The 26,104-nt window shown below is 50.0% G+C and overlaps 10 protein-coding genes across 10 annotated transcripts; 7 read left to right on the top strand and 3 right to left on the bottom strand.

Moving 5' to 3' along the window:
* Positions 1–1,652: 1,652 nt before the first annotated feature.
* On the top strand, positions 1,653–2,593 carry N7498_001945 (uncharacterized protein; the record flags this gene model as incomplete). The annotated part of the gene is made up of 4 exons (XM_058449007.1): positions 1,653–1,671; positions 1,728–2,025; positions 2,068–2,305; positions 2,501–2,593. 4 exons carry the CDS (start codon positions 1,653–1,655, stop codon positions 2,591–2,593), a joined length of 648 nt encoding a protein of 215 aa, XP_058311351.1.
* Positions 2,594–5,790: 3,197 nt separating this feature from the next.
* On the top strand, positions 5,791–7,629 carry N7498_001944 (uncharacterized protein; the record flags this gene model as incomplete). The annotated part of the gene is made up of 1 exon (XM_058449006.1): positions 5,791–7,629. One exon carries the CDS (start codon positions 5,791–5,793, stop codon positions 7,627–7,629), a length of 1,839 nt encoding a protein of 612 aa, XP_058311350.1.
* Positions 7,630–8,357: 728 nt separating this feature from the next.
* N7498_001943 (RTA-like protein) lies at positions 8,358–8,703 on the top strand (the record flags this gene model as incomplete). The annotated part of the gene is made up of 2 exons (XM_058449005.1): positions 8,358–8,442; positions 8,510–8,703. 2 exons carry the CDS (start codon positions 8,358–8,360, stop codon positions 8,701–8,703), a joined length of 279 nt encoding a protein of 92 aa, XP_058311349.1.
* Positions 8,704–9,086: 383 nt separating this feature from the next.
* On the bottom strand, positions 9,087–10,367 carry N7498_001942 (Zn(II)2Cys6 transcription factor domain-containing protein; the record flags this gene model as incomplete). The annotated part of the gene is made up of 2 exons (XM_058449004.1): positions 9,087–10,247; positions 10,299–10,367. The coding sequence occupies 2 exons, from the start codon at positions 10,365–10,367 to the stop codon at positions 9,087–9,089; spliced, it is 1,230 nt and encodes a 409-aa protein (XP_058311348.1).
* A 674-nt stretch (positions 10,368–11,041) lies between these two features.
* Positions 11,042–11,423, top strand: N7498_001941 (uncharacterized protein; the record flags this gene model as incomplete). The annotated part of the gene is made up of 2 exons (XM_058449003.1): positions 11,042–11,134; positions 11,169–11,423. The coding sequence occupies 2 exons, from the start codon at positions 11,042–11,044 to the stop codon at positions 11,421–11,423; spliced, it is 348 nt and encodes a 115-aa protein (XP_058311347.1).
* Positions 11,424–12,873: 1,450 nt separating this feature from the next.
* On the top strand, positions 12,874–14,370 carry N7498_001940 (uncharacterized protein; the record flags this gene model as incomplete). The annotated part of the gene is made up of 1 exon (XM_058449002.1): positions 12,874–14,370. The coding sequence occupies one exon, from the start codon at positions 12,874–12,876 to the stop codon at positions 14,368–14,370; it is 1,497 nt and encodes a 498-aa protein (XP_058311346.1).
* Positions 14,371–21,283: 6,913 nt separating this feature from the next.
* N7498_001939 (uncharacterized protein) lies at positions 21,284–22,491 on the bottom strand (the record flags this gene model as incomplete). The annotated part of the gene is made up of 2 exons (XM_058449001.1): positions 21,284–22,235; positions 22,334–22,491. 2 exons carry the CDS (start codon positions 22,489–22,491, stop codon positions 21,284–21,286), a joined length of 1,110 nt encoding a protein of 369 aa, XP_058311345.1.
* Positions 22,492–23,853: 1,362 nt separating this feature from the next.
* Positions 23,854–24,213, top strand: N7498_001938 (uncharacterized protein; the record flags this gene model as incomplete). Its single annotated transcript, XM_058449000.1, has 1 exon — positions 23,854–24,213. One exon carries the CDS (start codon positions 23,854–23,856, stop codon positions 24,211–24,213), a length of 360 nt encoding a protein of 119 aa, XP_058311344.1.
* A 93-nt stretch (positions 24,214–24,306) lies between these two features.
* Positions 24,307–24,552, bottom strand: N7498_001937 (uncharacterized protein; the record flags this gene model as incomplete). Its single annotated transcript, XM_058448999.1, has 1 exon — positions 24,307–24,552. One exon carries the CDS (start codon positions 24,550–24,552, stop codon positions 24,307–24,309), a length of 246 nt encoding a protein of 81 aa, XP_058311343.1.
* A 594-nt stretch (positions 24,553–25,146) lies between these two features.
* N7498_001936 (uncharacterized protein) lies at positions 25,147–25,500 on the top strand (the record flags this gene model as incomplete). Its single annotated transcript, XM_058448998.1, has 1 exon — positions 25,147–25,500. One exon carries the CDS (start codon positions 25,147–25,149, stop codon positions 25,498–25,500), a length of 354 nt encoding a protein of 117 aa, XP_058311342.1.
* Between the last annotated feature and the right edge of the window lie 604 nt (positions 25,501–26,104).

Here is a 26,104-nt window from a genome sequence, read left to right as displayed (position 1 = left end):
TAAGAAGAACTCTAGCTGAGTTTGCCATCGACAAAGGAGTTTGTGTGTTTTTTGAAAGCTGGGCACAATAAGTAACTTATCATTGTCACCGGGGAATTCAGCAGTCTTGCCTATCAGTCGTTGTACCCGCATCGTGTGAATTTGGATCCGTATGGCTGATCAACACCATCTTGGTTTGCAGGGCTGTCACAGCTTTGTATTTTCTATGTAGCGGGGAAAACAGCACAAATCCTTATATGAGAATGGTTTTCACAGATGGAAGAATCGTTGGACGCCACACAGATCAATGACGTGAAGACTTCGGGAGCGAGCTTTGGGCCAACGCCAGAGCAGTATTTAACTATGGTACCAGTCTTTCGTAAGCCCTGTCTTATATAACAGTGTATTTAAATATCATTCCACGACTGGAACTTAGCTAAGGCATAGATAGACTAGCGTGTTTCAGTATGGGGTTGAGAGGGAATTCATGGGTTCAGATGGTTTCGATCTATCCTATATCAAATCAAAAGAAATGCGTCAAAGGATAAATTTAGGAACTCTCTGCGTGATTCAAAGTGTGACTGACAATATGATGCCTCGGAACGACACGAATACTCTCTTTTAGGCTGGCAGCGGATGCTCAGCCTCCAATAGTATATATATGGTATTTGTTGACCAATTCGTATCGGGTGCAAGCTTGCAAATAGAATATCACTTGCCATTCACATCCCTCCCTAGTTCCCCTTCAGCCAATCTATGCTGCAATTCCTTATTTCCTTTCTTCTTTCCAACCGAAACGGTCACAAGTAACAAATAAACGAGCGATTTCTTGTGATCAAATTAATTTCAGGTACTGATGAGTTCCAAACAGGGAGGTGTGAAAATATGACACGTAAGAGACATGTATATTTCATACCCGTACCACCAAATGTCTGGTACAAATGTTATAGATGGTGCATCTCCTGGTGCTTGCGCTACAAATTATTTCCGGATATACGCTAATGCACAAAGGTTGGGTTCATAAACAGAAAGTGATAAACGGAGAGTGATAAACGGAGAGCGATAAACGGAGAGTGATAAACGGAGAGTGATAAACGGAGAGTGATAAACGGAGAGTGATAAACGGAGGGTGATTCTCAGGCGTATCGCTATGGGCCCAGAGCCCAATTAAGGTTTTAGTGATTATTATTACAGCAACTGTGCACATTGACTAGAGACAATTGGGAGAGTCCAGAGCTGCCGAGGTTCGACCAGCGCTTGTTTCTGGCGGCTAATCAGCTGATATAGGTTTTGGCGAAAGTATTATCCGGCTTATGATTGTCAAAAGGTGATGCGACCACGTTTGTTTAGTTTTTCTCAACCCGCCATCACCCTGGACGCGTATAACAAACATAGTAACCGTTTTTCTCCCTGCTCGGTCCCAACTAGCACTATTATGACCAAACGTGGCGGCTTTGCGCGATTCTTCCTGCGGTATCCCAAGTCTACACGGTAGTTAATTAACTTGTCTTACTCATGATGGAGACGATCTCTAAAAATTCGCTCAGCTATCTTCGTAACAGGCTAAGAGAGACTGCACATGAAATCTCAATTCTCGAATTATATATATCACAACCAACACCAGCCGCCCGCATAGCCTTGAATAGGTGTGACAGCACTCGTATGCAGAAGAAATGGATAACTCACAAATCGGTCAGTCTAGCTGTTTCCCAACATTGGCTTTAGGTGCTCACATTCGTCGCTTTCAGCCCCCCCTCTGGATCTGGATCTGGATCTGGAGCAGCTGTGGGCGGATTTTATCGACATACCAACGACTCCTCGCCTCGCGGCTGATTATGACAATCCCTTCTCGATGGAACCGCTCAACACACCCGTCTGTCCAAACAAAGAAGTCCTCACGCCATTCGTCGTCGAATGCATGTTTTATCCCAGTTATGATTCCCAGCGCTGCTTTCCCTGGACTGGGCCAGACCCGTTGTCTTTTCACACTTGCGCCGACGACATCTTCCTCTGGATGTCTGCATTTCTGCTTTTCGAGCCGATACAGTGGGTAGAGTTTCGGCTATGCAGGCTGATGACGGGGACTAGCGAAGTGGCAGAGGAATACCCCTTTTTCCTACCTCGCGTTGAGTCGACCCTGGGAAATCTGCCTCGAATTCGTGGGCAGGTATGTGATATTATCTCGCGGCAGGACAGCCAAGGGGCTTGGGGTGATTCGCATTTTCAAATGTACATGTGGCCGCGGAAAGAGGCAATGTCGGGCCTTATCCGGGAGAACGCGTTTTCGTGCGTTCGCTCAGCCACGCCCGTGTCAGCGCTCGATCCGGTCTGTTTTGTACGGAATATAGCAGGGAACTTTGCAGTATGACTCCTGACGGGAGGGTGAAAAAGCCATGCATTCCGGGAGCAAATCTCTTGATCTTAATTGAACGGAATTTGATTTGCCTATCTTTAACAAAGCCCGCATCATCATCATCATCATCATCATCACCATCATGCTGGCTACTCGACACGCTTCTAGGTCAGCGAGGATGGTCGTGGACCGGGTCTGTTTTACCTGGCGTACGGCAAGAGTGAGGGCCACAGCTATGCTGTGGCTGGGGCGATCCATTGATTATATTGCCTCTTATAGGTAGCATGCAAACACCCTTGGTTTAATTGTCTAGCTTCTCTTACGCCAATCGCCCTGTTTGCTATAGAGGCTGCTGCTTCTGATTTAAAAGCTGCAAGTACCATAGGCTTCTTTCGACGAGGCCACTCCGTAGAGCAGTAAAGTCCCAACGGATCCTTCAAGACGTCGGTAAGCCCGGGTTGTCCCACAACCGGTGACACGTAAACGGTGGTGTATTGTGACATGCCGTAGTCCCATTCTTAGCATAATAGCTCTGCCAGAAATCGGTGCATGATGAGCTGCTGTATGACAATTGGCTTTTATCTGAATACCACGCGGAATAATTGTCGGTCACGGAGATGTCCAACTGTTCCTGCCCTTCTAATGTACGGTTCAGCCGGAAACTGTGGGCAATGAGATAGCCTGGTAGATTTCACGCAACAATCGTGTCATTGAAATTGGTCTTAGGCGGGCATTCCTTGGCAGTCCGGTACGTCCCAGGCAAGGAGCTGCAATGGTGCAGAAAGCTCTTAGAGGCCATTAGCGCTGGCGTCGGATAGGGGGACAACAACGTTGAACAACATGCGCCGGTGGAGGACCGGACGGTGAGGGCGGGTGACGCGGCGGCCAATGAGCCAGACCCCACGCCCAAAGCAATCAACACCCCGAGAGCGAACATTCTCAGCCCGAGTGACACCGTACCAAGGCTTGCGCTTTGCTCTATATGGCAAGTATGAAGCCGGAAGGTTGATAATAATATTGGGACCTCAGAGGAACCGGCGTTTGACCCCGCGTCAACCATCAACGTTGGGTCCACAGATCTCCACTTTAAGATGAGGGTCAGCGACCAGTTTACTCATTTTGATCCATATACTAGATCAAGTCCATTTTGTTTTGAACGTTCAATCACGTCTTGTGAGTAGATTCCAGCCTTTCGCGGTCACCTCTCATTCCCACGGTTATTCAACACATCATCTTTCCGCTCACGCCTTGGCAAAATGGTCGCAAATCATAATCACAAACCCCGGGGATATGACTACTCTGAGATTGGGGACTATTTGCGGTGATCTCACGTTTAAACAGGGTCTGATTATTTTGCCTTGATGTGCGTCTAGTTTGGATTCTTGGTCGCAATGTCGCTACGTGCATAACATCGGAGTAGGCGCGATTTCTCGCGGGTATGGCCCTCGGGTATCTACATAAGGCATTGGAAGTGACCCGGAGCCTGTCATTATGATCATTGCACTTAGCTCATTGCGTCATCTAGAGCACTTCAGATATCTGTCGACACGAACATGCATTGGATTCATGGAACCAGGCTGTGGGTAAATGCGAGGTATGACTAGCTTTCCTGGTGCGCGCGCATCTGTGACGGTAGCACTTTCTAGCATTTTCTCACGAGCAACAAGCAGAACGAAAAGATCGCGTCGCTCTGTCGCATCTAGTCATAACGACAACCAGCTACGGCAGGGCACAGGACACCCACAGCATCAAGCGGGAGGCGCAACTGGCTTTCGTGTACTGCAAGCTAAGCCATGTACATTCGAGCTTCGATGCGAACGGTGTCATGGTCTTCGGTCAGCCTTCTACCATAACAAACATTCCATAGACCCGGAAGCGTTTCCGAGGGTTGGCATTTGCTCGCGGCGTCGGACCAATTGTGCGGCGGCAAAGACAAGATGCCAGGCTTCCTATGGTGGTCTGCCGGTCATACACGAACTTCCGGCGGATGAGGCAACGGACAGGCTGGCGTTGTAGGATAAAAATCAGCAGATAGAGAATGAAATGGCAATGGGCAGAAGTAACTACCATGCGATGGCTAGCAGCTATTGTTATCCGACAACAGATATATTCTACACTTGTTCATCTCTAGCTCAAAATATAGAGTATATGGACGGCAGTCTCTCTAACCCAGTCTCCGTCCCTCAGTCAGTTTCTGCTCCACCCATTTGTCGTGGCTGGTTAGTTGGTAACCCGGGCCAAACTAGGACGGTGGAGGGGCCGCTGAAGGAACCATTAGAGATAGTGGAGCCGGCGAGCCCGCCTGAAGCTGATAATTGAGCTTGTACAAGACGGATGCGTTCATCGTAAAATATACCCTGGGGCCTACAAGGTCCATCTCCCGCGCACCTGAATTTGGTCGAGGAGGATCCCACAATCGCGCGCATGTTGAGCCGCACTCTTCCGAAGACTGTGGCCTGAGTAGCTGTCGGCCTGTAACAAAAATGCTCTTAGCTTAGTAGATAAGGTAGAGAGGAGATTTTTCTGACTGAATAGTATTCTATGGAAGGAGAACAACGAGGCACTAGGCCCTCTGGGGTCGAGAAGTAGCAACTTCTGCAGCGCGTCTACCGGGCATGTTCCGTCTCTTGCTTTTGCAAGAATAATATGTACTCCTTCGTGGCAGCGGTCCGTCTTACTCCGCTTGAATGTGAGTTGTGCATGGTCTAACAAGGACGAGAATCTAACGTCGAAGCGCGTTAGTTTTGTTGCTAGGATAATAGAACACGTGCTGAGGTCTTCTGTTTTATAGGTGAATTCCCTGAGGCGGAGGGACCCAGCAAATACCACCCAGCAGGCAGTTGCGACGTTTAAGTCGTCTAGGGCAGTCTCTGCGCGTTCGCACCAGTTGCAACTATCGTTGCCATCTCCCCAATGAAAAGGCGGAGATGGCAACATTTGATGTTACTACTACGATAAACTAATTCACGAGGCCGTGGGGCCTCTTATTGGCTGGAAATTTCAAGAAAAAAAATGATATTATCTTTGAAAAGGTTGTTTTGAATAATGACGGAAAGTTGCTGTGTGACTCGACTCATTTTCAAGAGCAATGAATTCTCGGATTCAAAACACAATAACACTGAGCCAAAATCTATTCATATAATTACAAGGCAACGGAGAGTGATTGAGAGGTTTTTAATACTGTACCCTCGGCCAATTTCATTTGTGCTCGGCATGAGTACGCGTAAACCTTGAAATACCCATGGACAGAGAGCCTGAGACCTGACAAGAAACCTGCAAAACTGGTATCCGGCTGTCCAATGAACATATGACGCCACAGAGGAAACTCTCTCTTGGCAAAAACGTTTTCTTGGAATATCTAGCCAATCAGAGGCGCTATGGCCTTGTGAATGAGTTCATCATATTCGTAACCTCAAGCGCTATCGTCCAATACCCTTTTTGGAGGGGGGATGGCAGCAATGGTTGCGACTGGTGCGAACGCACAGAAATTGCCCCCTGACAGGAGAGGAACACCAAAACCCGCGGCAGCCGGCGGGCGACCCATATCGATGAACGACATCGCAGAAGGAGCCCGCCTGGTGCTGGACCACATAGAAAACAATGGCACGACGGACGGATACGTTACTGGATATATTCGAGCTGTCCGCCAGTACGCACTCAATGCCCAACGGGGCGACGGCCAGGGGATGGCCAAGGTGCTCGAAGCGCTGACCAAGATCATTGCCGACACCGAACGTCTAAACCAGCGAATGGACACCATCGAAAAGACAACGAACACTTTATCAACAGCTTTGTCCTCCACTGCGGCCGACTCCGCTGCAGCGTGGCGCGACTTCCGAGCCAGAGACTGGCAGCGCGGCTTGGCCAAGGCGGCGTCACCCAGTACCCGGAGCAACGACACGTCGTCTGCCGGGGTGCCTGAAATCGAACTTCGCGAGGACCGTGAAGTCATCGTGAAGGTGGGACCAAATCGTGAACAGATTCGCGGGCTCTCACCGAGGGAGCTGGTCGAGCGGGCGGAGCGCCAAAAGGTGACGACTGCCCGACAGAAGAAATCTGCCGCTTTAGCTGAAAGGGCTGCCTTCGTTGCAGCTCGAAAACTACCATCCGGCGATGTAGCCATGGTAGCAAATAGTGCTGCAGGGGCGGAGCTCCTTCGTAAGCATACGGGATGGTTGAAGGCATTCGGGCCCGCTTCCGTGGTCCAAGAGCCGTCGTGGGGCGTCGTGGCGTACCACATTCCTGTAAAATCGATGAAGCTCACCCCGGAGACGATGACCGACATTGCAGCCGAACTGCTTCGACAGAACGACTGGGGCGAAAGCGCTAAGATCCAGTATCTTGGCTGGCTGACGCGACCGGGTATCCGGGCGGAGGGCTCGATCCTGATCGAGTTCACCAGCCCCGTCGTGGCCAACCGTGCTATCATCTCTGGTGTCGTATGGGAGAAGCAAATCCACAATGCGTCGCGATTCTGCCGCGAGGGACGGATGAAGCTCTGCAGAAAATGCCAAAAACCGGGGCATATCCAGTCACACTGTTCCAACGTTTATAGATGCGGCCACTGCGCCGGCGAGCACCCGACCTGGGAGTGTCCGTCGACACGGGGGCAGGCGATACCAATCAAATGTGCCAATTGCGGCCAAGGACATCGACCAACCAGTCGAGAGTGTCCAGTGAGGATTGAGGCGTTGAATGAGGCAAAACAGGCACTGGCCGACTGCCCTGCGTACCACCGCATCCCACTACACTTCCGAAATACCGCAAGCAGTGACACCACGTCACCTCCGTTCAGACCGAGTGCCACCGAAAGGGACGACCTGGATGCACCTATACTTGCACCAAGGGGGCAGCAGGAGGCAGACCCCTCTCACCTGCCCCCGCAGGTTACAACGGAAACTGAGACAGAACCAACGAGAGAGGAGACATCACTCCAAGAACGCATCAATCCCGCAAAGCCCAGAAGAGGACCGGGTCGCCCAAAAGGCTCAAAGACCAAGCCCAAAGATCACGTCTTGCCTCTGGTACAGTCGGCAAGTCAGCGGTCAACAAGATCCCAGGCGGCCACCCAGAGAACTGAGTCTGAACACACGATGTCTAAGAAGCGCCGCATGGGCGAACCGGAGGACATTATGGATGAGCAGCCGGACGACAGCGACTGGTTACGGCCACCCGTCCCAGTACCATGCAAGTCCTCTGCGGCGGTCTTGACCGATGCACCCACAATCGAAGACCCAGACGATGAAATATGGTACGAGGTCAGCGAGCGGAGTGACGACGATCAGTCACAGCAATGAAGTTTTTGGAAATAATCCCATAAAACATTTCTCTGGACATGGGAAAGAGTGTCGAGAAATACGGCCCCTTGAGACAGTGTGACGGAAGAAGAAGGATGGCGCCCGCTAGGAGTGCAGTGTCAGATCCACTACATTCCCTTGATCCAAACGAACACGTGAGCGGCAGCCGATGGTTAGGATGGTTGCGTGAAAAGGTCATCCATGGCGAATCTGAGGGACGTCATGTCATGTAAGGACGACCAGTGAGAAGGGAAGGGCTCTCGGGGAGCGGGGACGGGGACGGGGCCATGGCATTTGTTATGTGCAGTTTCATATGTGTTTATTGTTTTTGCATTTCTATATTCGGGGACGACCGATTGGAAACTCACACTGTGAGCTTTATGAACCGGCCGTCCAATGGGCAGGTACCCAACTTCTAGCAGTCGGCAGGCCTGACAGCACTCCCGCATAGCAGCATATATTAGAGCGAGCTACATCGGGCAAATGAATTCATCATCATCATCATCATCATCAATTCCTACGACTGACCTTAGAAATGATTTGGTAATGGAGTGGTATTTTCCTTGAGAACAACGCTAGGCTGTTTGTACGGAGATCGGTCTAATATCATACTCCGGGGATCACGTCCATGCGACCGCGTAGGTCACGACACATAACTGTGATTCAGGGCCAAAGCAATTGCCAGTCCTATCCAGCCGCAACCGAACACCAAAGAACATTGATCTCATATGGCCAGTCCGCGGAGACAACATTCGTCACACGTGTCCCGACCAGGCGCGTTATCAACGCGACCTGAGCGTCTCAGCGCAGGACGTACGAGCTTTTGCTGCAGTAATTTTCCATGCACTCCATTCCCAAACCAGGTGCTGATTGTTGATAGGCGCCGGTATCATGGTCAGCGGAGCGAGTGGCTCTGGGAGCAGTAACTCTGCCAATACTGGCCAGTATGTCATTATTGGAGGCCTCATCGTGCAAGTCCTCATCTTCGGTTTCTTCCTGATCAGCGCGCTTGCGTTTCAGTGGGGCCTGACTTCGCATCCTACTGTGAAGGGTATGGCTGCTCACACGTCTTAGCGAAAACACATGTATGCCTTGCACACGTCCAGCGTTTTCGTGCTTATTCGGTCCGTTGTTTGTGTTGTTAATTATGTCTAGGGTACTAATGGATTTCCCATTAGTAACGAGGTGTTCATTTATGTGCTCGATGGGTTGTTGATGGTTGTTCTCACGGTGACTTTTTTTTTTTGATTCATCCGAACAAGGTCAACTGCCTTCTTAGTCGAGGGAAGGTCATGACGACAAGGGTGAGCTGAACATCTCCGAAGGGTCAATGTTGGTGTAGTGTAAAGTTGTGATAGTGGGAACTTGGCGGGCTATCGGTATCTGTTCTTGTTCCGCAATCTCCCATTGAAATTCGGAATTCTCGGCGAGATTCAACGCGTCATCCAATTCACCCTTCACAAAGTATCAATTTGCTCCAGGTAGTTTTCACCGAGGATCCCTTGCATCGCCCAATGAAGCAGCGGTCTCCACTGATCGTCCAAGATTGCCCAGGCAGCTTTTGTAACCCGCACACACCACTCATCAAAGCACCAGCGATGCTTCAGATGCTGTAGTAGCGCGCCATAATGCGTTAACATGACGAGTGCCAAAGGCTCGCACTCGCGCAACAGGTCCAAGAATCGGGATGGCAGCTTGATCGCCCACCTGCCCGCAATGACTATCGAGGTCTTCCCGCTATAGATCCAGCTCAACATTTCGGCAAGGTTGTCGATAGTGACAGTGTAGGCATCCATTTCGTGGTGCGGGTCGCGGGCCCGACATGTTTCGTTGGCTTCGTAGAGATGTCTGATGGCCGTGGTCGCGTCGTCTGGTAACGGCACGGGAGTACTGTCAACTTGGAGAATTGGTGCAAATCTCCCACCTCCAAGAAAGCCAGTTGACGAGCAAATAACCTGCTGAATGCCTCTTGTGAGGATTAGAACCCGGTATAGGTCGTCCACACAGGTCCATGGGTCTTGCACATCGGGAGAGTGGGGGAACCCGAACGTGTAGACGACGACGATGCTGGCAAAGGCAAACATAGCCTTCGCATTTCCTTCATTAACATCGCCCAGAAGCTCGCGGAACAATGCTAGGGCTTGGTTCTGGTGCACCACTGCCCGATTCAGATACGTAGCCCGCCGCGAAGTTTCGGGCGTTGTCCGAGCCAAGTGGAGAGAAGATAGAGCCAGAATGCCATGCATGAGGAATGGGTGCGAAAGGCCTTCTTCGGGGACGGCGTTTCGCCATACTGTATCGGTGCGATCGTTGCTGGAGAGCGTGCGGAACGTCGCATTGCACCATTTCGTCATCAGCTCCAGGTCATGAAGATTTAAACCTGCGGGAGCAGCAGGCGTCGAGCTGTCGCTGCTGAGCCGACCCAATAACCCCAATGAATCGGCCCCTGGACTTCCTGGTGAGGGATCACCGTGGAGGCCACTATCGAAACCCGAGGCACGCGACGACTGGCGAGCCGAGGGCTCTTTATTTGCCCAGAGCAGCGGGCTAGATGAGTCATACTCGCATTCTGCATGGCGCTTTTGGCAATTGGAGCACATAGGCCGGGCCTCGTCGCACTGCAATGATATCAGTGCAGGCCAAGATGTCGGTCCGATCTGAAACCATACCTTTACTCGTCGTCGCTTGCATTCAATGCACCCATGTCGAGATTTCCGGTGAGATCGTCGAAGCGCCATGGTCATGCAATCAGCTCCATATTCATGGCCTAGGAAATAGAGGTTCGGAGAAACAAGCAAAAATAAGAACCCGAGACTAAGGTACGAAACTAAGAGAAATTCTCCCGACTGAAAATGTAGGCAACAGGACTCCTCGATTTTACGATTACATAACGAACCCTTTCGATCAAACAGCGAAGCTAGTCAGACGAGGCTAAGCTTTTCATTTGCCATATTCGCTTGATCCACCACCTAACTCGCCCCCATTTATCTACCCCGAACTTCGGGCTCAGCGAGAGTACTTCTTTCTTCATTCTTCCCCTCTCATCTGGTAGCCCCATCCTCACTCTTTTCTCCTTTCGTGGAATCAGCCTACCTTGACTTCATCCTCTCCCCATCCCCTCCTTCCCCCCTTTCCGTCCGTGTGTGTGTGTGTGTGTGTGTGTGTGTGTGTGTGTGTGTGTGTGTGTGTGTGTGTGTGTTTCCACTGTAATTTTCCAAGGCTCCAGGTGTCCCTTCTCTCCCCTGGTGATGCTGAATCCTTCCACTCGATTTCCATCTCACGAGAAGGGCGGCGATTACGCCCGTAAATAAACTTTGTCTTCCAGCTCTGACGCTCCACACCATCCTACATTTTCCCCCCGTTATCATGTCGAATGATCGCTCCTCGACCCCATCTTTTTTCCCCGCCTCCAATGGCCCCCCCAACCCCCTGCCTGTCCCTTCGCCGGGCGCTCATCGCCCATCATAGCCACATCGGCGGCCGGCGCTGCTCGCCACTGTACCCGGTCTACTGCTGCAATTATTTCATTGTTGCCCCAGGACGAGAAATCTAACGCTTCGCGCCGATTAGGCGACACTTTTACCTGGTCCGAGGCCCTCAGTGCCGAGTGCTCCCTTTCCCTCGGTGGCCCTGTCTCTCCCCAGAACCGGACCCCATCACGCCACTACGGTCACCAGCGTCCCGCGTCGATCGCCTCGAGGGATCAGCCTGTGCAAGAAATTCCCAAGCAGCCAAAGCAGAACAAGCCCGGTTTCGTCGAAAAGAAGATCCTACATGGCGAGTTCATGGACTAGGCACCGTGCTCACTTCACGAAGCTCCAGAGAGATGCATTCAACCTTTCCGTAGCTTGGAGCTGTCAGTGCTAGACACCGTTTGTTTCTGGTACTTTTAGCTCTAAAATTTCCAAAGCAGCATGAGGTGGGCGGGGTCACCACTTCGGTAGGAGACATTTATTCATGTATCCGCCTTCCAGTAACCCCCACCGTACAGGCATTTATCACCTTAAAGGCAAGGTTCCAACCATCCATCTTCTTGAGGTTATTTTGATTCACCCAGTATGCCCAAAACAACCGGAGAACGTAAAAAATGTGTAGCGGAGGCCACTGCAAAGGCCAATAAGGAAAAAAGCGCCGAAATTATCGAAGATCGCGCGGGAACTTGGCGTCCCTTATTGCACACTGTACGGTCGAGTTCATGACGGTTTTATCCCGAAAAACGCTAGTATCAGAAGGATTAAGAAAAAACAATCGTTTGTTGTTGAGATATGAAGTCATAAAATATCGCGTTTACCATGGTGTTTGGGGGTGCGCAGCTCGTTTACATGCGAAGCTCGCTTACCGAATACGTTTTAGAAAAATTCACTTGAGGGCGCCGCTTATTTTGGACAGCACTAGCTAAATTGCCTCATCAACTCGGATGGGTGTTGACTGACCAGACGCTTCCTTGACTGCTTTCCTTGTCTCTTTCTTTCTTCTCGCTCTTTACCATCGCTACCGGTTTCCTTTTCTTGGCCTACCGATATCGGAGGCCGCCGCAATGTTTGAGGTAATTCTTCTTACTCCTCCCATTTCTTTTGGACGGCGGATTCGCCAAATACCGACCGTTGTAGCTGAGTATGAAATAGTTTTAAGTTCTAACTGCCCAATCCTGAGGCAGGCGGGGAAATAACATTATGGAAGACAGCGGTGAAACAAGCGTGTCATAGTGAGATGAGGGCAAAACCTGAATCCTTGGTCTACCGCTGCTGCCTGGGCCGCTTTCGGCCCAAATTTTCCTCGGGTACTTTTCAAGAGCTGGGCAGGTGGATTGCATGATGGGTCTCGCTCTGAACATTTCAAATACTGTACACCATAGAGTCGAGCAAGTGGAGGGGAAGGCAAGTGGCGCCTCCCGTTTGGGACGAGGCGTGACTGCCAAGTTGCGCGACTGAGGCATTTAACGCTCTCATTGCGAGTTTTCCCTCTTCCCTTTCCCACTTTCTTCCCTTCTGATAATTTCCCACTCTACAATCAATTCCAAAATTTTCAACACACTCTCGGTCTCCAATCCTGAATGGCTGATCTCTACTTTATGAACGTCTCCGTCTCCACTGCTTTCGCGATCCCAGGAACACTGGCTGGGCTAGGATTCACTGGCGCATCTTCGGAGGTTACTCACCCGCCTTAGGAACTCCGGCTCTGATCATATCAAGCGTTCAGATGGTACCTAAGTTTGCATCTCTGGTAATTTTCTGATCTGTCGCAATGCGGTTCTACAAGCCTATCTTCCGGTGCGAATTCGAGGGGGTTGCGGAGACGCAGAGTGTCGTGTTGGAAAAGGACGTGAAGTGTGACGTTGATGTCCTCATCATGGAGAGTGTCTCAGGCTACAAGGTCAAGGCGAGCCCCCGTCTGGTGGACCGTTGGCTGGATGCTGTTGTGCATGTTGCTGGCTCTGCTCCCATCTTCCTGCTGATCATTAGCGGTCTCCTCACATGGGCTCTTATGGGCATCCACTTTGGTCAATCGGATGTCTGGGTGGCCATGATCTCGGATGTGCAGGCCATTCTGTGCTATGTGTTTGACTCGTTCCTGATGCGCCAACTCCTTCGAGAGTATTCGGAGCAGCGATCGGCTATGATTGAGATTAAATCTCGTGGCAACAGTCACCGCCGCATGCTGGGCAATTTCAAGGAGAAGATGGGCTCTGAGGCTATTCGAAGAATTGCTGAGAAGTGCGGTGGTGAGCACCTGCATCCCCTGGATCATGGACTGCGGACGCAAAGCCTTTTCGCCCGGTGCATCATCTTCTCTGCAAAACTGTTCGGTCATATCATCGCGGTCGGTCTATACTGGGTAGGTATTTTTGTTTGGCTTGGATTCGGTCATCACTGTGGCTGGTCAGACCGGTGGCAACTGTACATCAACGACGCCACCTCGGCGCTAATGATCTTGGTATTCGCATTCCTGGCTTGCCTTCGTGAATGCTATGCCGACTACACCAACACCTGTGTCGATGCCATCTTCCGACTCGACTCGACCCTTGAGAAAGAGCTCCGCCGTCTCAGCCAAGACGATCTGCCCAACGCCACTGAGACCATTATGCCACCGAAGGAGACCTACCTCCAGGTCGTCATCTTTTACTATGCCGACGTCATCGGTACATTGGTGGGAATCATCATTCTCTTGCTGGTCATTATTACCTGGGCGGCTGTTGGGCCTGTCTTCCAGTTTAATAACACCTGGTGGCTTCTCATCGGCACATATGCCGGACTGGTTGGTCTTTTCGATAGCTTCGTTCTTCGCAACATCCAAGGGAAAGTTCACCAGTACATCGAAAGCCAGATCGACGACCTGGATGAGGACGACAAGATAATTTTTAACGGACTATCGTTGCCGACGCCTTCCGCCGACAAGCCAAAGGAGCCCTCTCTTAGTCGACGTGCGTCTCGGCACATCGATGCAATCAGCTCAAACCTGCTCATGGTTCTGGCCGGTTTTCTGGTGACCATCGGTTGTCTTGTTGCCTCGAGTGCCATGCACTGGAGCCTAACTGGACAGTTGATCTCAAATGTGCCACCCAGTATCATTGAGACATTCTTCATGCTCATCCTGATCACCGGACAGAACGATGCGGAGGCCAAGGCTCGCATCGACTTGACAAACATCTACTACCGGCGGCAGCGACTGCTCTCTTTCATAAAGCATGTCAAGACTATTGATGGTGAGACTCAGCCCATAGAAAGTGCTGAGTCCAACTAAAAAGTCATTATTATGTTCTGCCTTTTTTGTTATTTTTTTTCGTGGGGAGGCTTTGGGGGTTGCTTTGGTTGCTTCAACACCAAGTTGTTTATTTGATAGATTGTAATGTAATATCGCCGAACCGATTTGCGGCTCTGCTTTGGTTTTACGTTTTTCATCAATCTCATTCTCTCCTGGTGGATCCATAGACAGATGGCTAGGCTCACAATGACGCAAGCAGGGAAAGCGACCAAAAAAGTGACGAGCCCTTTGACACAAAGAGGCGGGAAAATAAAGTTTCTATCAGTCGGGGTTGGAATTTTTTTTAAAAAAAAAGGAATAATAGTCTCGGCAAAACCTTTGATAGGGAAGGTTTGTTTCGCTCACAGTTCGATCACCGCGGCCGATCGTGCCAAAATTGTGTTTGCAATCACCAGACGAAGGATGCCGTTCGAAAAAGGCATGAACGGCAGCCCAGAAGTACTGGACGTATGTGTTTTCCCGCTTGAAGCTTATCATCTTCGAGAAAAATCGTAAAATCGAGTTATGATCAAATATGGTCTGTTGAACAGTCCTTCCAAAGTTCCGAAGAATGTGGACGCTAGACAGAATTGGCGAGCTTTTCTTGCCCGTTTCCCCCCTATTTCCGAGTACCAAGTCTTAGAGAGGAAAATGCGGCGTCAAATACACTACGAAAAATGAGGATGATGGAGATTCTGTCTTTTGCTTCTATCAAGTTGCAATAGACGGTGGGAGATAAAGCCCCGGAAGTTAATCGATGAATACTAAGGAGCCAAAATAGGAATGAACAAGTCACATGGCCCTCAGTGAGCTCGCACTGGGCAGCAGTCCTAGCCAGGCTGTTGGGACAATGGATTCATACCTTCTCGTGGTGTCCGGTGTTAATCCTCGTTGAGGAGACCAAATTGAATCCGCCGTGGTTGTGCGGTCCGGCCCGCGGGAAGCGACCGCACAACCACACCAAAATCAGGGGACAACGGGATACGAAAACCATCCGACTTCTTTTTACCCGACTCGCACTCGGGCCCAAAAGCTGGTCTTGCATTACCAGTGAAAGTGGTGTCGCCCTAGAAAGAAGACAGGACACCCCTGAGCTTGCATACGGTCTGGGATCGCATCGCGCGAGATGCGGCGAGGCGGTAGTGAACCGATGACACAGGCAGTCAAGCTAATATCGGACAGACCTCGTTCAAGGCCCAGGAGACCTCGTTAAGACTCGAACTCGTTAAGGCTCGAAGATGCCGCCTCGGAAGACCTCGTTATGGCCTAGCCACGGGCAACCTTTGATGCGGCTCCTCTTCTTGACACGGACACCACCGAGACACGGGCATCCTCCTGGGAGATACACGGGCATTCTGGAAGGAATTGGTATTTGGCTGGTGGCAAACGATGGACCTCGTTAAGGCGTTGCCACGGGCAAACCATCGATCCTGCTCAGGCATCGGGGAACAAGCTTGGTTAGTGGAAAGTGGCCGACGTACCCTGCCGGACGGAGCGTATACGAGGGCTTTCTGCAAGACACGGTCGGCTTGGCGGGGGGAGACCTCCCCAGGTAACGCGAAACGAGAGTTCAAGCTCTCGCGGGGCGTGGTGTACAATGGCAGCCACTGCGACAGGGTCGGGGCCTGTCAAGAGACTGTCTGTATGGCCCGAGAGGACGGATGCGCGTGTCGGTGTACAAACAGCCGGGAATCAACTACCTCACTCGCACTGAGGGCCTGAGATCAGGTTCGCCTGGTTGAAGCGGTGTCGTCCTAGGTGATTTGCCCGTGATGTATGCTTAAGGAGCAAACTGAGAGACACCTAGGGTGAGAGGCTTTGTCCACCTCAAGAGTCCAGAAACCTCGTTTATTGGGTGAAAAACTGGGGTAGTGGTCTATGCAAGTAGGCCTGCCGAAGCTACTCTATGTCTCTTGGCCGGGCAGGACTACTGAACAAGCCCTACTAGTCCTTTCAAATGCGATTGATCAAGCTTGGTATAAACTTGGAGTTGTGACACTTATAGCGTTTGATCAGAAGGGTGCCTTCAACGGGGTAAACAAAATCAGCCTCGACGCCCGCCTCCGAGCAAAGGGGATTCCAGCCATCGCTAGAAAGTGGATTGCGAGCTTTATGAGTGACCGCTTTGCCAGCATAGGTTTTGATGACTTCCGTACTGAGGTCGCACTGCTTGCCAATGCGGGACTTGCGCAAGGCTCGCCACTCTCACCGATTCTGTTCACATTCTTTAACTCCGATCTCGTCGACCAACCGGTCACCTTTCGTGGCGGCGCATCAGCCTTCATCGATGACTATTTTCGTTGGCGAGTGGGCCGCTCGGCCGAGGAGAATTTAGCCAAAATCCAGACGGAAGACATTCCTCGCATCGAAGCATGGGCGCGACGGACTGGGTCCTGCTTCGCGGCCGAGAAGACCGAGCTTATCCATCTCACTAGGAAAAGAAGCGAACAACTGCAAGGGCAAGTGGTCATAAATGGGAAAACGGTCAAGCCATCTTCCACAGCCAAGTTACTAGGTGTGATTTTCGACCACGAGTTACGGTGGAAAGAGCACGTTCAGCAAGCCATCAAACGCGCCACTAGAGTGACTATCGCTCTGTCTGGACTACGACATCTGCGCCCAGAACAGATGCGACAAATCTATCAAGCGTGCGTCACACCAGTGGTAGACTACTCGTCAACGATCTGGCACGACCCTCTGCGCGATAAAATGCACTTGCGCCATCTGAACACAGTACAACGAGCCCCTCTAATCCGTATCCTATCGGCGTTCAGGACGGTAGCGACTGCCACGCTAGAAGTGGAAGCGCACGTCCTTCCAACACACCTCCGCCTCCGCCGCCGAGCACAACACACTATCGCGAGACTCCACACTCTACCTCGCAAGCATCCTATCTGGAGCGCGCTCCTCCGGGCCCAGAGACGGAGGAATAACATCGGAAACTACGCTAGATTCCCACTCGCAGAAGCCCTAAAAACCATGGACTTGCCAAAATTGGATGAGCTAGAAACGATTGACCCAAGTCCGCTGCCACCGTGGCGAGCCGAACCCTTTACGGAGATTGAGGTTGGATCAGACCGAGAATCGGCCATCGAGCGAGCCGATGCCGCACGATCCATGTCGGACATTATTGTCTACTCAGATGCCTCTGGACGCGAGGGTCATCTGGGAGCGGCCGTGGTGGCACTCGACGATAACCTGCAGGTTGTCGAATCACAACAAGTCCAGGTGGGACCAATGGACCGATGGTCGGTTCACGTGGCAGAGCTCATTGGCATTTTCTACGCCATCAGCATGGTGTTCAAGATCGCCTATCAGCGGTCAAGCCTGGTCAGTAGACAAAAAACAGCAACGATCTTGTGCGACAGTAGATCAGCCCTACAGGCAACTCAGAACCCGAGGAACAAATCGGGCCAGAGGATCGTACACGCGGTCCTACAAGCTGCCACAGAGGTTCAAGCCGAGGGAATCGCGCTCCGTCTCCAATGGGTGCCAGGGCATTGCAACAATTCTGGAAACGACGCTGCGGATCGACTAGCCAAGGACGCCGCGTGCCCAGGTAAAACCCACCCATTCCGCCCGCTACTCTCGAGAGAAAGTGCACGCCTGCGCGTCAACATCCTCAATCAGTGGGAGCAGGAATGAAGATCGTCCAGCAAAGGCGGCCACCTACGGAAGATCGACGGCACCCTACCGGCAACCTATACAAGGAGGCTATATGGGAGCCTGCCCAGGAACCGGGCGTATCTGTTAACGCAGCTACGCACAGGCCACAATTGGTTATCCACCTACGCCAAGAGCTTTGGCTTCCGCGATGACGACCAGTGCGTGTGCGGCGCACAAGAAACAGTCACTCACGTGCTGGTGGACTGTCCAGAGTTGCGAAATATTCAAAGGGAGTTACGGAGCGAAGTGGGGGACGCGTTTAGCAGCGTCTCGAGTCTGCTGGGAGGCTCAACCGAAGGTAAGAAAGGTAATCCAGACATCGTCTCACGGGCTAGGACGGTCAAGGCCGTGCTAGACTTCGCCGAGGCGTCACAACGGTTTTGGAGTCGCGCGCCACGAGGGCAGCCTAATGATGGGAGCGGCATTGGGCCACGGCAGGCCTTGACGAGGCTCTAAGTTCGTTTTCAGGAAGTGGAACACTCTACATGTATGTACACGCGTATATAGTTGCTGTGTCCTGCATATTGCTCTCGAGCGAGGGGTCAGGGTAAATGACATCAACCAACCAACCAACCAACAAGTCACATGAAGCAAGGTAGGCAGCAGCAAACCTCACCTGAACTTGATTTGATTTGCAGGAACGGGTGCTGACAGGATCCCGCTCTTCACGGTCCATAACTGAAAAGAAAACTTCGGTGAATAATTTCCAGCCAGAGGTAGGGGCAAAGTCAAGGTTTTAGAAATAATAGCGATACATGCTCTGTGGCGCTTCGACTAGTCATTGATGTATTGTGCGAGAGGACTGGAGTAGCAAGAAGTATTTATAGGCTTCTCGGCTTATCTGGTCACTCACATGCATCATTCGGCACCAATTTGGCCATGTCTTTCCGTGGACAATGTTGAAAGACACTGATGAGAATGTCCGCCCCAAATGAGGCCTGTCAAAACCTCTGTCTCAACTAATTTCATGGCTTGAGCGACAATTCAATACAATTTCTGGTTCGTCAACGAGGGTTGACATTATACTGCCATGTCAGGATAGTGATATCAAGTCTATGGAAACACTGGCGTTGAATGAACGTTGATTGACGGAAATAATTTGTAATGATATACAGAAATATTTATTTGGTTGTGAATTATTTGGTTATTCCTATTTGTGTTCCTTAAAATCACCGATTAACTTTGTTTCCCATCGTGTCCTGCCAAAAAAAAATAATTGAAATGTTTGTCTTGATAAGTACCACTTCAAATTGATAAAATGTTTGATCAAGCATCATGAGACCTGTTTTCATCGTGAACTATCGCAGTGCATTTCTAACGATCCCGACCAAATGTGGCGATGGCGATGTAGACAACAGCAACAAATATCACAATGAAACTGAAGGTAAACAAGCCCCAAGTAATAACGTCTTTTTCTTCTTCATCATAAGAATAGCGAGTCAGCAGAGCTAGCGCCGATTCAAGAAATGTCTTGAGCTGAGATTTTTGCGCTTTTCCTACCGAAGTGGCAGCTGTCCTTGCCCCTTCAACCGCTTGCCGGCAGCCAGTAACAAAGCCGGCTTCGCACAGAGCGATTAATTTTTCGTGATCAACCTTTCCATATGGATCGGAATCTCTTTTCTGATAGTAACTCAAAGACCTTCCATTTGAATCGAATTGTTGACTTGTTGATTGAATATCGACGAACCTGGACGGTATAGTGGTCTGGAGGCTGGCTTGATTGTGTTGGTCTTCGCGGTCATGTTGAGGATCAAGTGATTTGGCGACCGGCATCGTTGAAATAACAGCTGTGACAGAAAGCAGCAAAGAAAGGAACACACAGAGGCGCATGCTTGCGAAGCAATTGAAGGGATTGGCCGCGGCAAGGAGGAAAAGCAAATAGGCAGTTCAAATATCGCTATCCTTTTTCTTCTTCCTGGAGATCAAACAAGATTGATTAATGTAAATTTGTGCGAAGGGGCGGCAATGGAAGGGGAAATTCAATTACCTAGCGGATGTGAAAGCAGTTGGCGTGATCAGGTCGCGCGCACTTTCTGTCAGCACCGGGAGATAAGGGCGTTCTCCGAATTACGGTGACTGAGTCTCGCTGGGACTCTTGGCTCTCTGCTATCTTGGCTCTTGAGATAATCAAGTGAAATGATGACACTGTCATATGTGGATTTCCTAGAATATATTCAAGTCAACCTGCCAGGTTTTCGTCTGCTCTCATCAGTACGATCCACCCTGAATAGTGGGGGTCGTGCATGATTCAAGGTAACTTGAGCTAAGTGGGGATCGCGGATGGATGGCAAAATCGATGAGGTCAAAATTCAGACATCTCAAGTGTTTCAATTATCGTGTATCCCGTCATGGGCGTCTCGGAACAGGGTCTGACAGACCGACGCACTAGGTGTTTAAATTATGTAGTACCTAGCTAAGAGTCTGTGAAAATTCATTGGTGTACAGAATGTGAAATCTCATTAATGATACGTCAGCATCGACATACAGCCAATCAAATATAGGCGAAGGATTCGGTCTGATACGAAATAATAGACTATCGAAGCTTCCTTAAAGAGAAAATTTTGTTGCCTAAAAGACTTAATGGTGCCGGGAACATGCTATGCACGTGCGGAGGACAGCGCCGCAATTGGTGGTGGTGTTGGTTTTGGAACTTGGGCCCGAGTGGACTATGATTGGGAAGTTTTCCGGGTTCAGGTATGGTGGACCCCTGGTGCTACGCGTCCAGAGCCAAGAAAAGCTTAGCTTGCACAAGCAAATTTATACCTGGTGCGCTACCTACAGTATGAAACCCCACTGTACATGGTGGAGCAGCTCCCTTACGTTCCGAAGACATGTTAAGAGAAGACAGTAATTAACAGTACTGTGCTCGAAGTTATGCTGCCTGGCCTTGAGTTCGCGCATCATTGCATAATCTATTCTTGACAATTACGTCGTGTATCATATCAAGTTATCCATACTTTGCGGCTGAGTGGAGGGAAGCCTTAGATTCCGATGGATTAACTATCTGTGCCTCCGCTTACCCACACCGCTTTCGCTAGTAAGCGGAGGCACAGATATCTGGATTCTAACATTCTTTTAAAAATTCGACCCTCTTGGTGGATCCGATGAGTATTATGGCATCCACGGAAAGCTTGAATGTCATTATTTTCAGCATTGGTAGTTATCGGATGACTCTTGCAGGAGTCGTGCAAAGCTTGCTCTTGTGCCGTATGTATTCAGGAGAGCATCTAGCTAGTCACCCCTTGATTCAAGTTCCCTGGGGGCCGGTAACTGATTCGTCAACGGTAATTATATCCACACCTTCACGGGCGAGTATGCGCCACACATAGTTCCGCAACTTGCGAGGCCAATCTGGCGTATCCAAATATCGGACTTTCAGGCCAAGTCCATGAGCCAATTGTACCTGGTGACGAACATCGGCGAGTTGCTGGTCCGAAAATCCATTGAAATCCACATTCCCTATAGCTGTGCGGAAGTCGGCGGATGCATAGTAGCTGGTTTGGGCGTTATAGTCAGAATATTGGGGGGACCCTTGGTCGAAAAGGGGCAAGAGTTGCAAGAGTGGAGCATCGAAGAAAACATCCCTGAAGGTGCTTCTTTCCAAGATGCGATGGAACGGCACATTTCCGGTAGCAACAATTGTAATCGGACCTGGCACGACTGCTGATCCATTGAAATAGGTTAAGAAGCCGGCTTCCCGAAGAGGCTCAAGCTGTAGAATTAGTTGAGACCATACTCGCTCTGGGTCGGCGTCAACGTTCATCAGCAGCACAAGGCTTTGAGTAGGATCATGTGAAAACACCCCTGAAAGCTCAGTCTGATGCGGATATGCTCCAGAGGGTAACTTTTCCAGCTTGCTGTAGTGTTCTTGAAACGTCCGCAGCAGAGGATCAATGTAGAGGCCCCGTAGATTCATTGCTCGTGCAAGTATGTCAGGATTTGCTGCAATCAAAAGCTCATTTCCAGCAGGGAAAAGGGTCATTTCAATGCTAATGCAGCCTGAAGAGAGCGCGGATTGTAATGAGATCCAACGCCCGTTGGAGTTACGTGAATAACAAGTGATAGGAATTGTATCCTGTGTCGAATGTGCCGAGAATTCCTTCTCGAGGAGATCGAAGCTTTCAAGGGAGGCACCCCCATGCTCTCGAAAGAAAGCATCGTCAGCTTGCTGGGTCCAGTTCAGAAGCTTGAAGATGCCGCTGGGTTGACCAAAGGAATCAGTTATGCTCAGCATAAGAGTATGGGGAAGAGTAGGAAAAATTCTTACTAAACAATTAACAGTCCCCAAAAAACGCACCGTGCTGCTCGACAAGACAGTGCTCGCTTCGAAAGGCAGGATTTGCAGGATTTACCGCTGCGAAAATCAGAATCGGGCTCAGACGGATCCCTCTCAGGTCTTGTCCCGGGCGGCAGAAGCTCCTCCCAAAACTCGGAATCGCATCCCTGCGAAGGCATACTGGTTCCGTAATCAAATGAAAGGTCAAGAGCTTGATAATAAAATTTTTAGAAAGCATGCCTTGTCTAGGATACTCCAGAGTACAGTCCGGGGCTCCTTGAAAATGATTAATCAGCATGGGACGCCAGATCTCCAAGAAAGGGCTCTCTAACTTACGAGTATACTCCATATCCGGAAATATGTCTGCCTGGAACCGCAAACAAGGGCGGTAGGGAGATCGTAATAGTGTCCAATGACTGCCCTCCAATAGCGATTGTGACGCAAGCTAAAACGTGGTCTGTGCGGCGATCAGAAAAGTGTCCGAGTGGAGCCAAGGCCTGCTAAGCTCGTTTTCCGGAAAGCTTGACCAGCGCGACCAATCCGATGCTGCCAGAGACATTCTTTCCCTTATACTGCCCAAGTCCAAGCGCGAAACCGGGAAAGAATAGCCCGAAATCTGGCAATGTAGTTAGTATCAGACAGATATTTTCACATTGATTTAATTAGCTGGTTGCCGATTTTAGCGTGTCATTGACTGGAAACCATGGTGGATCTGATGTACCCAAAAATTTTTATACCAGCAGGAAGGTTGTCACCGAATGCGTACAGTGCTTCCCAGGAAGTTTCCGTACATTCCAGCCCCACCCACACCTCATTATATAATCTTTCTGCCAGCAGAATCTTGATTTTTTAGTATGTGTATTCTATCCTTGCGTGTTGATGGAGATAGTTCTTTACTTGCGTGTGAGATGCATTTTATAGGATAGCGATAGGGGGTCAAGGGATATTCTATTATCAACCCCAGTTGATCTATGTTCTGTTTCTTTTGAAGTTAATATTTGTTTATTTCGATATTGGCCAGGCATGAATGGTAAATTTAGTAGGGGTAAGAAACGCCAAAAGGACAGTAGGAAAAACATGTATCGAGCGCATCTCTTACATAGAGGAACGCCAAGTCTGCCGTAATACTGTGATGGATCCTTACGGTAAGCCGGCCCAGAATTGCCGCTTTTAAAGAATGCAGCCCCTGAGAGTAGACACCACTCTCAATGCTTTATCAGTGCAGTCAAGCTGCATTTCCCAATACTGTTTCCTCAACACGTTTAAGATTCCTAGCCTCTCACAGCACCAAGGATTTCCTTTTCGCCGCTTTCGTCAAATATACTTAGCGCCAGCCGCCTATGGTGCTTCACTGGACCTCCCGCTGCCTGCCCGGGTTCAGCATCGTCGGTTTAGCATTTTTGCTGCTTCTTACATTTACTGGAATTTCCAGCTCATCATGGTGGAAGATCATGTTTCGTCGGCCGTCTACGTCTGGGGCCTCGCAGGACAAGCCAAGAGATTCGCTTAGCCTGGTTCAACAAGCTTTTGTCATTTACACAATGCTTGTTCACCTCAATATGTTGGGCTTCACTCTTCGCCTTGGCTGCTCCCTATTTTGGATAACCAAGAAGACCCAGCAAACGATCAAACACCGGCTTGCTTTAGCACTGAAGGCTTCAAACCATCAGCATGGCGGAAACCAGACACAGTTGAATCTCAGTAAACCTCTCGAAGAAAAAGAATCCGAAAACAGCAGTCACAAGCTCATACATGCCATCATTCTTCCCAATTTTGGCGAAGATGTTGACGTTCTTCGAGCTACACTTAAGGTCCTGGCGAGCCATCCCAGAGCCCAGTCACAATATGAGGTTACTCTTTCTCTATCCCAGACCGTTACGAGGAGTCCTGACAATAGCTAGGTCTATCTGGCAATGGAACAGAAGGAAAGTAGCTCGCCTGAAAAAGCACAGAAATTGGTCTATGCATTCGAAAATTCATTCCACGGATTTCGGTCAACATTTCATCCAGCTGGGATCCCAGGTGAGATAGCCGGCAAGAGCTCCAATGTTGCTTTCGCGGCACGTCATATTATCGATTTTCATCGCTCGGCCTTGCGTGAAACCCATTGTAATGTTATCATCACGGTGATGGACGGTATGTCGCGATTCCCAACCCTTGAGCGATAAATCGGCTGATTCGAGTTCGCAGCCGACACCCATTTGTCGCAAGACTACTTCACCGAGATCCAGCGGCTTCATTATTTACACCTCAATGAAGCAAATCGCTCACTCTACTGCTGTCCGATTTTATTCGATCGTAACTCTCATGAGACGCCCATTTTTGTTCGATGTGCCGATCTGCTCTGGGGCTTTGCTGGTATTTCCACCATGTACCCGGGCTCGAGTATGGCAATCCCGACATCTGTGTATTCCTTGCCGCTTTCTCTGGTAGAATAGGTCGGCGGGTGGGACAGCGATCCAACTGCTATTGGTGAGGACATGCATATGCTGCTCAAATGTTATTTCGAAACAGCAGGAGACCTAGTTTGTCGCGTGATTTACATTCCAGCTAGTCAGTGCAACGTGTCAAGTAACACCAAACGAGGCTGGCGGCGAGTGCTAGATATTTCCATGGCACGTTATCGGCAGGCCTTGAGACACATGTGGGGAGCACTTGATTCAGGATTCGCAGTGCGACAGACCGTACGCAATTTTCGCTTCAATCGCCGATGTCTGTTATTGCGACCTCGATTTTTTGCCTTGCTCCATCTTCTGTGGGAGGCTCACTTCCTTCCCTGTCATCTCACTATATTGATGATATTTTCTGTTCTTTACACTTTGAGGACACCGGCAATGGAGTTGCATCCATCCCTGAACTGGGTTTTTTCCATCACCAATTTACTGCGCACACTGTCATTCATGGGCATGAACATCTGCCTAGTCCTCTACGATCGCTGGCATTCCATATGTCTCGATGCCCGTATGCAGGATATGCGTGACGCACAAATCCCCGGTACTGGCTACTCTCAGCGCATCTGGTTTCATCCCCAGTATATCCTGGAACGACTGTGCTTTCCGGTTGCGGGTACTCTATTCGGCGCTATCCCGACCCTGCATGCGGTTTTCTCGCACTTTTGGACTGACCGGCTGTTGTATCGGGTAAGCAAGAAGCCCATATTCAATGATGAGGCATTTATTACTGTCTAATTCAAATATTTGCTCGCTTCGCTCGGTTGAGAGCCAGATAAATTTCTTCCAAAGCAATATTGTGCGCGTGGAAGCTTTCAATTTTCATCTTCTGAGACTTGGCTAAAATATGGTCTAGTCTACGATGTAGCTCGGATGCGTTTGTAACTTTGCTGAGGATCTGCAAACAAAGATTAGAAACAGGTATCCATTGACTTTAGTTATTGCGATCAAGGAGCCTGGATAAATTGTAGATATACCGGAAAATCCCCAAAGGAGATCCGCACATCGAACCAGGGTCGGTGTTTCGTCAGAGTTGCGGTCGAAAATGATCGGACAGCAATTGAGCGACCGGTCAGCGTCAGCGAAATATAAATCATGAAGTCGCTGGATCTCAGTGAAGCCAAATAAATCTGACCACGGCAAATGATTCCTCAGTTCATCAAGTGGTATTTAAAAGACAGGACTAACCTCATAACGGGAGTTTTGCATTCGGATGGCTTTCTAGGACCCTCAGAGTTGTCCGTAGGGTGTCTTCATCTTCGTAGTAGTTAGGAAGAATGATGGCGTGAATGATCTCCTTGCCCCTTGTTTCCAATTTGATTTCACCCTTGATCTTTTTGCT

The sequence above is a fragment of the Penicillium cinerascens genome (assembly GCF_028974065.1).
Source record: "Penicillium cinerascens strain IBT 15544 chromosome Unknown contig_1_segment0_segment0, whole genome shotgun sequence".
Taxonomy (NCBI): Eukaryota; Fungi; Ascomycota; class Eurotiomycetes; order Eurotiales; family Aspergillaceae; genus Penicillium; species Penicillium cinerascens.
Note: the sequence above shows the minus strand (reverse complement) of the source record. Positions and strands in the feature narration are given on the sequence as shown.